Source organism: Pygocentrus nattereri, chromosome 19 (genome assembly GCF_015220715.1).
Source record: "Pygocentrus nattereri isolate fPygNat1 chromosome 19, fPygNat1.pri, whole genome shotgun sequence".
Classification (NCBI taxonomy): domain Eukaryota; kingdom Metazoa; phylum Chordata; class Actinopteri; order Characiformes; family Serrasalmidae; genus Pygocentrus; species Pygocentrus nattereri.
The window spans coordinates 8,236,496-8,253,506 of NC_051229.1; the positions used below are offsets into that span (position 1 = coordinate 8,236,496).

At 38.6% G+C, this 17,011-nt stretch overlaps 1 protein-coding gene across 1 annotated transcript; it reads right to left on the bottom strand.

Annotated features, from left to right (window-relative positions):
• Nucleotides 1–1,406: 1,406 nt before the first annotated feature.
• LOC108430162 (zinc finger protein 39-like) lies at nucleotides 1,407–13,125 on the bottom strand. Its single transcript, XM_037531226.1, has 24 exons — nucleotides 13,076–13,125; nucleotides 12,674–12,721; nucleotides 12,332–12,391; nucleotides 12,017–12,076; nucleotides 11,851–11,910; nucleotides 11,695–11,754; nucleotides 11,383–11,442; nucleotides 11,227–11,286; nucleotides 11,061–11,120; nucleotides 9,377–9,436; nucleotides 9,045–9,104; nucleotides 8,882–8,938; nucleotides 8,716–8,775; nucleotides 8,553–8,609; nucleotides 8,387–8,446; nucleotides 8,221–8,280; nucleotides 8,055–8,114; nucleotides 7,889–7,948; nucleotides 7,723–7,782; nucleotides 7,557–7,616; nucleotides 4,880–4,939; nucleotides 4,714–4,773; nucleotides 2,748–2,816; nucleotides 1,407–1,492 (listed from the first exon to the last, which is right to left on the bottom strand). The coding sequence occupies exons 1-24, from the start codon at nucleotides 13,123–13,125 to the stop codon at nucleotides 1,489–1,491; spliced, it is 1,365 nt and encodes a 454-aa protein (XP_037387123.1). The 3' UTR covers nucleotides 1,407–1,488.
• Nucleotides 13,126–17,011: the final 3,886 nt, after the last annotated feature.

The following is a 17,011-nucleotide window of genomic DNA, read 5'->3' on the forward strand; positions in this document are numbered from 1 at the left end:
ATGTCTGGTGATGATTCAGCTGGACAAATGGTTAAAATTGCAGTCATGCATAACATTCTCGGTCATCTGCCAGATGTATCTACAGTTTTGCATTTTTAATCTAAAATCTGTCTTCAGCACGGCTAAAGGCAGTTTTAAACCAGAGAGCCACAGCTAGAACTGCAAACCTGAGGGAACTTCAGTTCACATTTCTGTGCTTTTTCAAAGCTGTTAATGTCGGATGGTCAACAGAGTCACTAGTCTCCGCTCGTAAATGATCAATAAAATTTAAACAGACAGCATCTTTGATTTCTGTTTGAACAAGTGCGTGCAGGCTAACGTTAGCTGTAGGCGACTGTCTTCAGTGATGGCAGAGAAGAGAGAAGTTCAGCCTCGCTGCTGGGCTTTAGTTACATTTAGGGCATCATATGCTTTCAAAGAGGGGGATAAGACAGTTATTTATTATGATCCACTGTTAATTCTTCAGTGGTATGATGCTGAAGTCAGATATTCGCCAGCTTCTTGTTCTCCCGTTCCACCCTAAATCGTGCATCAGTTACATTTTGGCACTTCTGGCGTCAGAACTGCTGGACTACTTAAGGTGGAACGGGAAAGTTAGCTAGCTAGCTACCGAGACATTAGCATTCTATTAACGGGTTTTTGTGCTTGTTATGAAGAAAATGACCATAAAACATTGAAACGTTAAGCATTAAACTAAGCTAAAACAATGGTTATCGTAATTTTTAACAGAGAATCTTTTCACATCTGTGGGTTTCTTTGGTTTACTCCGTTTGGAGTAAGTCTCTGGAAAACGTCTGGAGGCCTGTGTAGCCCTAACACTTCTCCCTAACACTCTATCTCAACAAAAAGGGTTGGGACACCCAACCCTAGACCTGAACAGCTAAGACGTGAAGGGGTAAGGGCTAAGGGGTAGGGGCGAGGGGTGAAATGGGATAGGGGCTATATATCAAAATCTGATGCACCAAACACATCATGCACAAGACAGTGTTGGACGGCACGAATGAGCGGCGATGTGATGCATTGGAGCACCAAAGCAGTGTAAATGTTCCCATCATATGCTAACATCTTATCACAGTTTTGCGCTGAACATTTTTCTTATTGTCTGATCATTTTAAGTGCTACATGTGATTCCTCTGGCATCTCTGGCCTTTTAGCCTCAATGGACACTACTGTGAATACAACACTTACTTCAGAAAACATCATATGTCCACCTGAAAATACTCACATTAGATGTTTATGGACACTAAAGTATTTTTAAACAGCTTATTTAGTGCGTATGTATGAGATGTGATGTCATTAATGAGTATTCAAATGAAGGGTTGCTAAAAATTGCATTCTGTGAATCTACTAAAAGTCCTTTGCCTTACAGTCCTGCTTTGCAAGTTACCTGATGTCGTAGGTGAGCCTGTTGTACTACCCATGGTTGATGGGGAAGATGTTGATGGAGTGCTGGTGTTTACTGGAGGAGTTGGTAATGTACTTGAAAATTCAACTTGGGGGAGGGGGGTGTAAAAAATAAACACAATACATTAAAACACAGAAGAGTCCAGCACTAATATGCGTATATCACTGTAGAACAGGGTATAAATAATTCATAAAGGAATAATGAAACTGTTAAATTCTGTGTCTGATGAGTGATAAAAGCTGCCACCTCAGATCAACTGATGAGCTAAGACTCAGTCGACTCCCAACATCTTACTTTGTCAGAAAAAATATAGTTCAACTATTTCTGAATCTAGCTCAAGTTCACATGAAATAAGCCTCGTTAGCGGCAAAGCGTGCTGGAGCCACACTAGCCACACTATTTCTGTCTTTGGAGTCACATCCTTAACTACACCTCCTTGACAGCGTACTCTTCAAGTAGCATGCAGATGTGGGCCACTTCTGGAAAACATGTCATTGCTGGCCCACTGTTGGCACTGGGCAAAGGCATGTGAGCCAGAAACGGCCCACATTAAAGCATACTTGTCTGGCCCACATGTCCAAAAACAGATGTGGGCTACGTCTAGGAGAAGTGTTGCATTGCTGCCTATGCTCTGATAATGGCAAACTGCATGTGAGCTTATTTGGCCCACATGTCTTTAAACAGATCTGGACAACTTCAGGCAGAGATATGGTGGTAATATGTAACTTTTTTTTGTTTGTTTACTGAAAAACTATTACTAGTCCAACAAAGCCTCAGTTCAAAGAGCACTACACAATATCAAAGCTTGCTATTTAACTCAAATTTGGTTTAATATGACATGTAGCAGACAATGTTGTGTCCACTGAACATTGAAAAGTAAGCCAACATTCTGGCGCCCAGATTCAGACAAAGTCTTCGCCATCCTTCCACAGTGCTATGTGGGCTGGAGGAAAAGTATTAAGTGTGGACCATCACTTATTTACTACATCACTTATTTGATATCTGGGTCATGTTTATGTTTGATAGTTGCAAAGTATAAAGTACTTTGTACCTGCACGAAACTTAAATAATAAGACATAATATATGTTCCCATATCTTTACATGAATGCTCAAGCCACGTTTTCTCCAGAACAGCAGAGTGGGAGGCTTCACCACAGGGTTACATTTATTTATTTATTTATTTTTTTTATTGTGGGATTTTAATTTGCTGGTCGAATGCTGGCATTTAACGGCTAGTGCAAACCTAATATCTACTAAAGCCCTATAACATTCTCATTTTCAACCATATTTGAGAACTTAGCAACAATCTGTGTTGTAATAAGAAAAGCTGGATTCTGGTTACCTGTTGAAGGAGGCATGGTTGATTCTGTAGATGCTGGTACAGTGCTGAAGGTGATGTTTGGTGTAATCACTGGTGTATTTGATTAATTAGAAAAAGAAAAGAAGGTCAATACAAATATATGTAGATTCAGACATCGGAGTTCTGATGGAACATTTCTGGATGTAATTGCTAGTAGATGAATTAATATAAATGTCATTGGACTTTGTACACACGTTTCATTAGCAAATTATTAACCAACAATTCAAATCATTAAGTGATTGTGGAACACACTTAAGTGTCCAGTGGATAAACTTTATTATTTTTTGGAAATATTCACTCATTTTGAATTTGATGCCTGCAACACATTCCAAACAAGTTGGGACAGGGGCAACAAAAGACTGGGAAAGTTGAGGAATGCTCAAAAAACACCTGTTTGGAACATTCCACAGGTGAACAGCTTAATTGGAAACAGGTGAGTGTCATGATTGGTGGTTGGTGTAGTGTAGTGGTTAACACCTCTGCCTTCTACGCTGTAGGCTAGGGTTCAATCCTAAGAACCCTACACTATACCAATAAGAGTCCTTGGGCAAGATTCCTAACACTGCCTTCGCCTACTTGTGTAAAACGATCAAATTGTAAGTCGCTCTGGATAAGGGCGTCAGCCAAATGCCATAAATGTAAATGTAAATGTAAATGATTGGGTATAAAGGGAGCATCCCTGAAAGGCTCAGTCGTTCACAAGCAAGGACAGAGTGAGGTTCACCACTTTGTGAACGACTGCGTGAGCAAATAATCCAACAGTTTAAAGAACAATGTTTCTCAACATGCAATTGCAAGGAATTTAGGGATTTCATCATCTACAGTCCATAACATCATCAAAAGACTCAGAGAATCTGGAGAAATCTCTGCAAGTAAGCGGCAAGGCAGAAAACCAACACTGAATGCCTGTGACCTTCCATCCCTCAGACGGCACTGCATTAAAAACCGACATCATTCTGTAACGGATATTCCCACATGGGTTCAGGAACACTTCAGAAAACCACTGTCAGTGAACACAGTTTGTCGCTCCATCTACAAGTGCAAGTTAAAACTCTGCCATGCAAAGCGAAAGCCATATGTCAACAACACCCAGAAACGCCGCCGGCTTCTCTGGGCCTGAGCTCATCTGAGATGGACTGACGCAAAGTGGAAAAGTGTCCTGTGGTCTGACGAGTCCACATTTCAAATTGTTTTTGGAAATCATGGACATCGTGTCCACCGGGCCAAAGAGGAAAAGGACTGTCCCGATTGTTCCCGATCAGCACAAAGTTCAAAAGCCAGATGGTGTGGGGGGGTGTTAGTGCCCATGGCATGGGTAACCTGCACATCTGTGAAGGCACCATTAATGCTTGAAGGTACATACAGGTTTTGGAGCAACATATGCTGCCATCTAAGACACGTCTTTTTCAGGAAATCCATGCTTATTTCAGCAAGACAACGCCAAGCCACATTCTGCATGTGTTACATCAGCGTGGCTTCGTAGTAAAAGAGTGCAGGTACTAGACTGGCCTGCCTGCAGTCCAGACCTGTCTCCCATTGAAAATGTGTGGCGCATTATGAAGTGCAAAATACGACAACGGACTGTTGAGCAACTGAAGTTGTACATCAAGCAAAATGGGAAAGCCACCTACAAAGCTTCAACAATTAGTGTCCTCAGTTCCCAAACGCTTATTGAGTGTTGTTAAAAGGAAAGGTGATGTAACACAGTGGTAAACACGCCCCTGTCCCAACTTCTTTGGAACGTGTTGCAGGCATCAAATTCAAAATAAGTGAATATTTGCAAAAAACAATAAAGTTTATCAGTTTGAACATTAAATATCTTATCTTTGTAGTGTATTCAATTGAATATAGGTTGAAAAGGATTTACAAATCATCGTATTCTGTTTTTATTTATGTTTTACACAATGTCCCAACTTCATTGGAAATGGGGTTGTACATATTTTCTTACCAGTTCCTGCAGTTGTTGGTGTAGTTGCGTTGCTGCTCTCTGTGGTGTTTACAGAAGTCACTATAATAGCAAAGTAATTAAAGCCCAATTTTTATGATTATTATTAATTATAATAATAATCATCATTATAATCATAATATTAATCATGTGTCATGTGTTCAGTTACCAGTTCCTGCAGTTGTCGGTGTAGTAGCGTTGCTGCTCTCTGTGATGTTTACAGACGTCACTATAATAGCAAAGAAATTAAAGCCCAATTATTATGATTATTCTTATTATCTTCTTCTTCTTGTTCTTCTTTCGGCTGCTTCCTTTAGGGGTCGCCACAGCGGATCATCTGCCTCCATCTTGCCCTATCTACTGCCTCCTCTACTTTTACACCAACCATCTCCATGTCCACCTTCACTACATCCATAAACCTTCTCTATGGTCTACCTCTTCTTCTACCCAGCAGCTCCATCTCCAACATTCTTTGACCAATATATCCAATATTCCTCCTCAACACATGTCCAAACCATCTCAACCTGGCCTCTCTGGCTTTATCTACCAAACCATACATCATAGCAGGACGCACTACTGTCATGTAAACCTTCCCTTTCACTCTTGCTGCTATCCTTCTGTCACACATCAGCCCTGACATCCGTCTCCACCCACTACATCCTGCCTGCACCCTCTTCTTCACCTCTTTTCTACACTATCCATTGCTCTGGATGGTTGACCCAAGATATTTGAAGTCATCCACCTTTACGACCTCTACTCCTTGCATCTTCACCTTTCCACCTGCCTCCCTCTCATTCACACACATGTATTCCGCCTTGTCTCTACTGACCTTCATTCCTCTCCTCTCCAGTGCAAACCTCCACCTCTCCAGATTCTCTTCCACCTGCTCTCTACCATCACCACAGACTCCAATGTCATCTGCAAACATCATGGACCCACCTTGCTTCAACAACTCTTTCCCATACCTTCATGGTGTGGCTCATCAACTTTATACCTCTGTAGTTACTGCAGCTCTGCACATCACCCTTGTTCTTAAAAATGGGGACCAGTACACTGCTTCTCAACTCATCAGGCATCCTCTCACTCTCCAGGATTTTGTTAAACAACCTGGTTAAAATGCCCACTGCCTTCTCTCCTAAACATCTCCATACCTCCACAGGTATGTCATCTGGACCAACTGCATTGGAATGAGTTTTCCTCATTCATTAGTTCTTCAAAGTACTCCTTCCATCTACTCAACACTCTCTGTTCACTCACTAGTACATTTCCCTCTCTATCCTTTATCAGCCTAACCTGCTGTACATCCTTTCCAGCTCTATCTCTCTGTTTAGCCAAACGATACAAGTCCTTTACTCCTTCTTTACTGTCCAGCCTCTCATACAGCTCATCATAGGCCTGAGCCTTTGCCACCATTCTTTTTGCTATGTGACTAGCCTCACAGTACTCCTGCCTACTTCCTTCATCTCTCTGGTTATCCCACTTTTTCTTAGCTGCCTTCTTCTTCTGAATACTCTCCTGGACTTCCTCATTCCTCCACCAACTTTCCTTGTCTTCTTTCCTCTGACCAGACGAAACACCCACCACATTCTTGCCAGTTTCTCTCACCACCTTAGTTGTAGTTTCCCAGTCCTCAGGTAGCTCCTCACTGCCCCCAAGGGCCTGTTACAATTTTTCCCTGAACTGCCTGCAACCATCCTCCTCCTTCAGCTTCCACCATCTAATCTTTGGCTTTGTCTTCACTCTCTTCCTCTTCTTTGTTTCTAATCTCATTCTACAGGCAACCACCCTATGCTGCCTTGCTACACTTTCCTCTGGCACCACTTTACAATCTCCAATGTCCTTTAGGTGGCATCTGCTGCTAAGGATATAATCCACCTGTGTGCACCTCCCTCCACTCTTGTATGTCACCCTGTGTTCTTCCCTCTTCTGAAAATACGTGTTCACCACAGCCATTTCCATTCTCTTTGCAAAATCTACAACCATCTGACCTTCCGCATTTCTGTCTTTCACACCATACATACCCAGCACCTCTTCATCCCCTCTGTTCCCTTCACCAGCATGTCCATTGAAGTCGCACCAATCACTAATCTCTCCTCTCTAGGGACACCATCTACCACTTCATCCATCTTACTCCAAAATTCCTCTTTCTCCTCTAACTGACAACCAACCTGTGGTGCATATGAACTGACCACATTCAAAATCACACCATCAACCTCCAACTTCAGGCTCATGATCCTGTCTGACACTCTCTTTACATCCAGAACACTTTTCCCAAGCTGTTCCTTTAGGATTATCCCTACTCCATTTCTCTTCCTCTCTACACCATGATAGAACAGTTTGAATCCACCTCCAATGTTCCTGGCCTTGCTTCCTTTCCATCTGGTCTCCTGGACACACAGAATATCTACCTTCCTTCTCTCCATAATGTCTGAAAGCTCTCTGCCTTTACCAGTCATTGCCTCTATGTTCAGAGTCCCTACTCTAACCTCCACACTCCTGCCTTTCCTTCTCTCTCACTGCCTTCTACCCCGCCTTCCTCCTCTCCTCTTTGATGGTCTTCGACCTACAGTAGTCCAATTTCCACCGGCACCCTGCTGGTCAACAGCACCAGAGGTGGTCGTTGTTAACCCGGGCCTCGACCGATCCGGTATGGCAATCATATTTGTGATCCACATGATAGTTTTGGCACAAGTTTTACGCCGGATGCCCTTCCTGACGCAACCCTTACCATTTATCCGGGCTTGGGACCGGCACCAGAAGTACACAAAGTACACCCCTAATGGCTGGTTTATTATGATTATTATTATAATTATATAATATTAAACATGTGTCATGTGTTCAGTTACCAGTTCCTGCAGTTGTTGGTGTAGTTGCGTTGCTGGTCTCTGTGGTGTTTACAGAAGTCACTATAATAGAAAAGTAATTAAAGCCCCATTATTATGATTATTATTAATTATAATAATAATCATCATTACAATCATAATATTAAACATGTGTCATGAGTTCAGTTACCAGTTCCTGCAGTTGTCGGTGTAGTTGCGTTGCTGGTCTCTGTGGTGTTTACAGAAGTCACTATAATAGCAAAGAAATTAAAGCCCCATTATTATGATTATTATTAATTATAATAATAATCATCATTACATTCATAATATTAAACATGTGTCATGAGTTCAGTTACCAGTTCCTGCAGTTGTTGGTGTAGTTGCGTTGCTGGTCTCTGTGGTGTTTACAGAAGTCACTATAATAGCAAAGAAATTAAAGCCCCATTATTATGATTATTATTAATTATAATAATAATCATCATTACAATCATAATATTAAACATGTGTCATGAGTTCAGTTACCAGTTCCTGCAGTTGTTGGTGTAGTTGCGTTGCTGCTCTCTGTGGTGTTTACAGAAATCACTATAATAGCAAAGAAATTAAAGCCCCATTATTATGATTATTATTAATTATAATAATAATCATCATTACATTCATAATATTAAACATGTGTCATGAGTTCAGTTACCAGTTCCTGCAGTTGTTGGTGTAGTTGCGTTGCTGCTCTCTGTGGTGTTTACAGAAATCACTATAATAGCAAAGAAATTAAAGCCCCATTATTATGATTATTATTCATTATAATAATAATCATCATTACAATCATAATATTAAACATGTGTCATGAGTTCAGTTACCAGTTCCTGCAGTTGTCGGTGTAGTTGCGTTGCTGCTCTCTGTGGTGTTTACAGAAATCACTATAATAGCAAAGAAATTAAAGCCCAATTATTATGATTATTATTAATCATAATAATAATCATCATTACAATCATAATATTAAACATGTGTCATGTGTTCAGGTACCAGTTCCTGCAGTTGGTGTAGTTGCGTTGCTGCTCTCTGTGGTGTTTACAGAAATCACTATAATAGCAAAGAAATTAAAGCCCAATTATTATGATTATTATTAATCATAATAATAATCATCATTACAATCATAATATTAAACATGTGTCATGAGTTCAGTTACCAGTTCCTGCAGTTGTTGGTGTAGTTGCGTTGCTGCTCTCTGTGGTGTTTACAGAAATCACTATAATAGCAAAGAAATTAAAGCCCAATTATTATGATTATTATTAATCATAATAATAATCATCATTACAATCATAATATTAAACATGTGTCATGTGTTCAGGTACCAGTTCCTGCAGTTGGTGTAGTTGCGTTGCTGCTCTCTGTGGTGTTTACAGAAATCACTATAATAGCAAAGAAATTAAAGCCCAATTATTATGATTATTATTAATCATAATAATAATCATCATTACAATCATAATATTAAACATGTGTCATGAGTTCAGTTACCAGTTCCTGCAGTTGTTGGTGTAGTTGCGTTGCTCCTCGCTGTGGTGTTTACAGAAGTCACTATAATAGCAAAGAAATTAAAGCCCAATTATTATGATTATTATTAATCATAATAATAATCATCATTACAATCATAATATTAAACATGTGTCATGTGTTCGGGTACCAGTTTCTGCAGTTGTCTGTATAGTTGCGTTGCTGGTCTCTGTGGTGTTTACAGAAGTCACTATAATAGCAAAGAAATTAAAGCCCAATTATTATGATTATTATTAATCATAATAATAATCATCATTACAATCATAATATTAAACATGTGTCATGTGTTCGGGTACCAGTTTCTGCAGTTGTCTGTATAGTTGCGTTGCTGCTCTCTGTGGTGTTTACGGAAGTCACTATAATAGCAAAGAAATTAAAGCCCAATTATTATGATTACACTATGTAACACAAGTTTTGTTCCCAGCTTTTTAATGTTATATGAAATGTGATGTGTTAATGTGAAAAGATTCTCTGTTAAAAATTACGATAACCATTGTTTTAGCTTAGTTTAATGCTTAACGTTTCAATGTTTTATGTTTGAAAGCATATGATGCCCTAAATGTAACTAAAGCCCAGCAGCGAGGCTGAACTTCTCTCTTCTCTGCCATCACTGAAGACAGTCGCCTACAGCTAACGTTAGCCTGCACGCACTTGTTCAAACAGAAATCAAAGATGCTGTCTGTTTAAATTTTATTGATCATTTACGAGCGGAGACTAGTGACTCTGTTGACCATCCGACATTAACAGCTTTGAAAAAGCACAGAAATGTGAACTGAAGTTCCCTCAGGTTTGCAGTTCTAGCTGTGGCTCTCTGGTTTAAAACTGCCTTTAGCCGTGCTGAAGACAGATTTTAGATTAAAAATGCAAAACTGTAGATACATCTGGCAGATGACCGAGAATGTTATGCATGACTGCAATTTTAACCATTTGTCCAGCTGAATCATCACCTGACATGATTAAAATCCAAAACCTATGCTGTGATGTCACTCATCAGTAAAATGTATCTAAGCTTGACGTGCTCAGGTTTTACACTGAAAATCCCAATTAATTTGTCAGATACATCAATGCGGCTGACTACACCGAACATCACCTTCAGCACTCCCGTGAACCGTGAACTTTCAGTATTCATTCAATTTCAAAAGATCTGCACAATGTCAACCCCTTCTCCAAAAATCTCATCAAAAAAACGACTACACTCATTATTTTCCTATGAAATATTTTACACCCTTTTCTCCATTAATATGTAAATATAAGTTCTAGACTGTTCTGTGTTTTTATGTTGCATTTTTTTTCCCCCAAGTTAATTTTCCAAGTACATTACAAACTACACCAGAAATCACCAGCACTCCACCAATATCTTCCCCATCACCTACGGGTAGTACAACAAAATGCTACTTACAGGACTTTTAGCAGATGCATAGAATACAGTTTTTGGAAACATGTTATTTGAATGCTCATTAGTGACTTCACATCTCATACATGAGTGCTAAGTCTCTACATAGTGGTTTCATACTTCATGCGTAGGCACGGAATAACCTATTTCAAAACAACCTATTTAAAAGCTACTTAACTGAACTAAGAGGCTGGTGTACCAGTATACAAGTTTCACAGCTTGACATGCTCAAGATTTAACCTAAAAACTTAATTTGCCAAATACATCAATGCGTCTGACTACACCAGACATCACCTTCAGCACACCACCAGCAACTACCAGCCCAACCACGAACTTGCAGTATTTACAGCATTTTCACAGACCTGCACAATGTCAGCCCCCTCCTCAAAAATTAAGATATACATGATCACAATATATTATATTATAAATGTATTATACTTAAATATAATATAAGATATTATATTATAAAAACTGTAGGCTTAAACCTGCACATCTACAACATTCATTAGTTTTCTATTATTAATTCTAATAATAATCATCATTATAATCATAATATTGTCATTATCATGTGTCATGTGTTCAGTTACCATTTCCTGCAGTTGTCGGTGTAGTTGCGTTGCTGCTCTCTGTGGTGTTTACAGAAATCACTATAATAGCAAAGAAATTAAAGCCCAATTATTATGATTATTATTAATCATAATAATAATCATCATTATAATCATAATATTAATCCTGTGTCATGAGTTCAGTTACCAGTTCCTGCAGTTGTCTGTATAGTTGCGTTGCTGGTCTCTGTGGTGTTTACAGAAGTCACTATAATAGCAAAGAAATTAAAGCCCCATTAATATGATTATTATTAAACATTAAATTAAATATATAATATTAAACATGTGTCATGTGTTCAGTTACCAGTTCCTGCAGTTGTCTGTATAGTTGCATTGCTGGTCTCTGTGGTGTTTACAGAAATCACTATAATAGCAAAGAAATTAAAGCCCCATTATTATGATTATTATTAAACATTAAATTAAATATATAATATTAAACATGTGTCATGTGTTCAGTTACCAGTTCCTGCAGTTGTCTGTATAGTTGCGTTGCTGGTCTCTGTGGTGTTTACAGAAGTCACTATAATAGCAAAGAAATTAAAGCCCCATTATTATGATTATTATTAAACATTAAATTAAATATATAATATTAAACATGTGTCATGTGTTCAGTTACCAGTTCCTGCAGTTGTCGGTGTAGTTGCATTGCTGGTCTCTGTGGTGTTTACAGAAGTCACTATAATAGCAAAGAAATTAAAGCCCCATTATTATGATTATTATTAAACATTAAATTAAATATATAATATTAAACATGTGTCATGTGTTCAGTTACCAGTTCCTGCAGTTGTCGGTGTAGTTGCGTTGCTGCTCTCTGTGGTGTTTACAGAAGTCACTATAATAGCAAAGAAATTAAAGCCCAATTATTATGATTATTATTAATTCTAATAATAATCATCATTATAATCATAATATTAATCATGTGTCATGAGTTCAGTTACCAGTTCCTGCAGTTGTCTGTGGAGTTGCGCTGCTGCTCTCTGTGGTGTTTACAGAAGTCACTAGAATAGCAAAAAGAAGGACAGGCTAATTTACTATTGAAATAATAATAATAATAATAATAATAATAATAATAATAATAATAATAATAATAACAACAATAACAATAATAATAATAAATTATATTAATATAATTCATTATATATTATATTATAATAATATAATACATTATAATATAATAATAATTAATCATTATTATAAAATATGAAACCTGTCCATATGCATTTTATGTTGTCCATATGTCCATATGCTCTTACCAGTCTCTGTAGTTGTATGTATAGTTGCGTTCCTGCTCTCTGTGATGCTTACAGAAGTCACTATAATATAAAAAAGGATAGGCTAAATTATTATTGAAATAATCATAATGAGAATAAGAATAGTGATCATCATCATCATCATCATCATCATCATCATCATTATTATATTACTACAACAACTGCTACTACTACTACTACTACTACTACTAATAATAATAATAATAATAATAATAAATGTGTGTTAACATATGGCCTAAAAGTGTGGCCTAATCATAATGGCAACAATAACAACAATAATAATAAAAATATGAAACCTGTTCATACGTATTCCTTTACCATTACCTGAAGTTGTCTGTGTAGTTGTGGTGCTGCTGTCTGTGATGTTTACCACTATAATAGCCAAAAAAGTGTAAGTCAAAGTATTATAACAGCAAACACAACAACAATCATGATCATTTGATCACTATCAAATTACAAATATCTGGGTGTGTATATTGACAATAAACTGGACTGGGCTAAGAACACTGACGCCCTCTACAGGAAGGGCCAAAGCCGTCTCGATTTTCTGAGGCGCCTGAGGTCCTCATCTGCCGGACTATGCTCAGGATCTTCTATGAGTCTGTGGTGGCGAGTTCTATCCTCTATGCTGTTGCATGCTGGGGAAGCAGGCTGAGGGTGGCAGATGCCAACAGACTCAACAAATTGATCCGCAAGGCCGGCGATGTTGTGGGTGTGGAGCTGGACTCGCTGACGGCCGTGTGGGAGAGGAGGCCGCTGTCTAAGCTGCGGGCCATTATGGACAATGGCTCCCACCCGCTCTACGACACGGTGATGAGACATAGGAGCTCATTCAGCTCAAGACTCATTCTACCAAAATACACCACAGAGAGCCACAGGAGGTCATTCTTACCCGTGGCCATCAAACTCCATAACTCCTCCCTCTGTGTGATTCACAAAACTCAATACCAAACTGTTCATATGTGCAATAATAACAATTGTGTGTGCAATAACTCAGAGGGACACTAACTTCATTTAAATAATTTAAATTATTGTGACTGCTTTATACCTGATGTTTCACATTACTATCACAATCAGCGCCAACATACTATATTCTTAAGTACTTAAATCTGGTGTACATACTGTAAATTTCTCTATATTGTCTTAAATTATTAGTAAAGTGTTTATTTTTTACATAAATGGCTGCAACTGTAACAACTGCAATTTCCCCCTGGGATCAATAAAGGAATCTGAATCTGAATCATCATTATCATCATCATGTTCATAATTATAATAATACATATTAAATGTGTTGATATGCGTTCAGTTACCATAATCTAAAACCGTCTGTGGAGCTGCTGTGCTGCTGTCTGTGATGTTTATAGATGCTACTATGATCTACAGCATTAGACTTGGTCGAGACCACAAACTAAAAATTTGGCGAGACCAATGTCCGAGACCGAGATAAGTCAGAGTACTAAGACCAGAGAACTTGGTCTTAGGCGAGGGAAATAAGAAGAGGCCAGGCTCCTGCTGATACTACCGAGTCCTGGACAAAAAAAAAAAACCTTCCATTTTATAGAGACATTCTAAAACACTTAATTCAATAAAAGCTTAACATACTAAAAACAACCTAAGAACACCAAACTTCTCTCACATACTACGCATACAAGTCACAAATACTCTCTATTGTTGAAAGCCTGTACCTGCGCTCTAAAATGAAAGTCATAATTTTTACATTAAGCCTCGTTCTTCCCTTTTAAATCCTTTAAAGGCTTAACATAAAAATGATTACTTGGATCACAGGTTGATGCTTTCAGCAGTAGAGAGGATTTATGACCAGTAGTAAGTGAGAGAGGTTTGGTGCTCTTAGGTTGTTTTAGTATGTTACAGTGGGGCAAAAAAGTATTTAGTCAGCCACTGATTGTGCAAGTTCTCCTACTTAGAAAGATGAGAGAGGTCTGTAATTATCATCATAGGGACACTTCAACTATGAGAGTCAATATGAAAATAAGTATTTAGTCAATAACAAAAGTTCAACAATGACAGAGGTCAAACGTTTCCTGCAAGTCTTCACCAGGTTTGCACACTGTAGCTGGTATTTTGGCCCATTCCTCCTGCAGATCTCCTCTAGAGCAGTGATGTTTTGGGGCTGTCGCTGGGCAACACGGACTTCCCACTCCCTCCACAAATTTTCTATGCGGTTGAGGTCTGGAGACGGAAATGCTTGTTACGGAGCCACTCCTTCGTTGCCCGAGGGGTGTGTTTGGGATCATTGTCATGCTGGAAGACCCAGCCACGTTCCATCTTCAATGCTTTCACTGATGGAAGGAGGTTTTGGCTTAAAATCTCACGATACATGGCCCTGTTCATTCTTCCCTTAACATGGATCAGTCATCCTGTCCCCTTTGCAGAAAAACAGCTCCAAAGCCTGATGTTTCCAACCCCATTCTTCACAGTAGGTATGGTTGCAAATCAGCATTCTTCTTCCTCCAAATACAACGAGTTGAGTTTTTACCAAAAAGTTCTATTTTGGTTTCATCTGACCACATGATATTCTCCCAGTCCTCTTCTGGATCGTCCATATGCTCTCTGGCAAACTTCAGATGGGCCTGGACATGTACTGGCTTAAGCAGGGGGACACGCCTGGCACTGCAGGATTTGAGTCCCTCTCGGCGTCGTGTGTTACTGATGGTAGCCTTTGTTACTTTGGTCCCAGCTCTCTGCAGGTCATTCATCAGGTCTTTCTGTGTAGTTCTGGGATATTTGCTCACCGTTTTCATGATCATTTTCACCCCATGGGATGAGATCTTCCGTGGGGCCCCAGGTCGAGAGAGATTATCAATGGTCTTGTATGTCTTCCATTTTCTTACAATTGCTCCCACAGTTGATTTATTCACACCAACCTGCTTGCCTATTGTAGATTCACTCTTCCCAGCCTGGTGCAGGTCTACAATTTTCTTCCTGGTGTCCTTCGACAGCTCTTTGGTCTTGGACATGGTTGAGTTTGGAGTCTGACTGTTTGAGGCTGTGGACAGGTGTCTTTTATACAGATAACGAGGTCAAAGAGGTGCCATTAATACAGGTAATGGTTGGAGGACAGAAGAGCTTCTTAAAGAAGAAGTTACAGGTCTGTGAGAGCCAGAGATCTTGCTCGTTTGTGGGTGACCAAATAATTATTTTCCACCATAATTTATAAATAAATTATTTAAAAATCCTACAATGAGATTTCCTGGATGTTTTTTCTCATTTTGTCTCTCATAGTTGAAGTGAACCTATGATGAAAATTACGAATCAAAATGAATGAAAATTACAGCAGCGATATATTTAGTATATGTTTAAATGCTGATGGCCCCACGCTGATGGGATAAATGACAGGCTCAAGTTCATGAAAATGAAAATGCAATCGTGTGAAATGCATTTTTAAGGGCATTTTGCCACAGAGTGAGGATGTGTAATAGCAAAGAGAAGCGATGCCGACTTCTTTTTTACTTTTGAATTTGGACATCTTTCTATTATGGTGTTCTATTTAACAATGCAATTTCATATGCATTAGCCATGCTTATCTGTTTTCTTCCCCAGCATCCCCAGCCTTCTACCAACCTTGATACTGTACCTGTTTCACCCATGACATTGGCTTTTCTTCACCACATGACTTAATGTCTGCCAGAACAAGCCATTTACGCACTACATTCACATATGAAACAAATGCATTTGACTGCAAATCTGTGAATGTCTCTTGGAAAAATCACATCAAATCACATTTCCTCAAACTACTTGTCATCCACCCATACAAAAATGAAGGGAATTTGACTGAAAAGTATGTATGACACGCATGCATGTTAAAATGTAGTTGTGTAGTGTCGCTTGATTGGAAATCTTGATAACAGGCCTAGATGATCTGCTCTGGCAGAAGGTCTGGAAAGACTGGTCAGTGAACTCTTAAAGGTGTTCCTGGAATTAAAGAAGTGTTTTATCTTGTCTCCAGTCAGGTTTCACTCTAGTGCTTTCAGTTGTAGTAGAGCAGGCATGCACTCTCTTAATATTGTTTCATGTGTCAACAGGTGTGCCCCAAGGTTTAGTACTTGGCCCCCGTTTTATCCACAGTCTATTTCAAAAACGTGGATCAAAATGCTTCATTTTCTAAACAAGCTGCATTCAGATGACACTCATCTATTGTATCACATTGCAGCTGTAACTGTTAGCCCTGCTGTTTCTTTCGTTCCCTCTGCTGATGGTCTGCAGTCGCGGAAATACACTCAATAAAAGAACATGCACATACAAACCCATGTAACATCAGTAACATCTGCTTAAGCTTTTATTTTTTATTAAAAACACAAATATGTTAACAAGCTATGTAGTTAGGAAAATAAACAATTATAATAATAGTAATAATTATATAAAACAATAAATAACAATAATAATAATAATAATAAATATGTTTTAATAGGCATTCTCTTACCATTATCTGAAGTCTGTGTAGTTGCAATGCTGCTGTCTGTGATGCTTACAGTAGTCGCTATCATAGCAAAAAAGTGTAGGCCAAAAATTATTATAACAACAACAACATTAATAATAATAATAATAATAATAATAATAATAATAATAATAATAACAACAATAATAATATGTGTTGATATGTGTTTAGTTACCTGGCTCTGGAGTAGTTGTGCTGTTTTCTGT

Coding starts and splice junctions, on each gene's coding strand:
- LOC108430162 (XM_037531226.1), bottom strand. CDS start 13,125: ATGGCCCGCAGCTTAGACAGCGGCCTCCTCTCCCACACGGCCGTCAGC. Junction 7,783..7,888: donor ACCAACAACTGCAGGAACTG/GTAACTGAACTC, acceptor TTGCTATTATAG/TGACTTCTGTAAACACCACA. Junction 7,617..7,722: donor ACCGACAACTGCAGGAACTG/GTAACTGAACTC, acceptor TTTCTATTATAG/TGACTTCTGTAAACACCACA.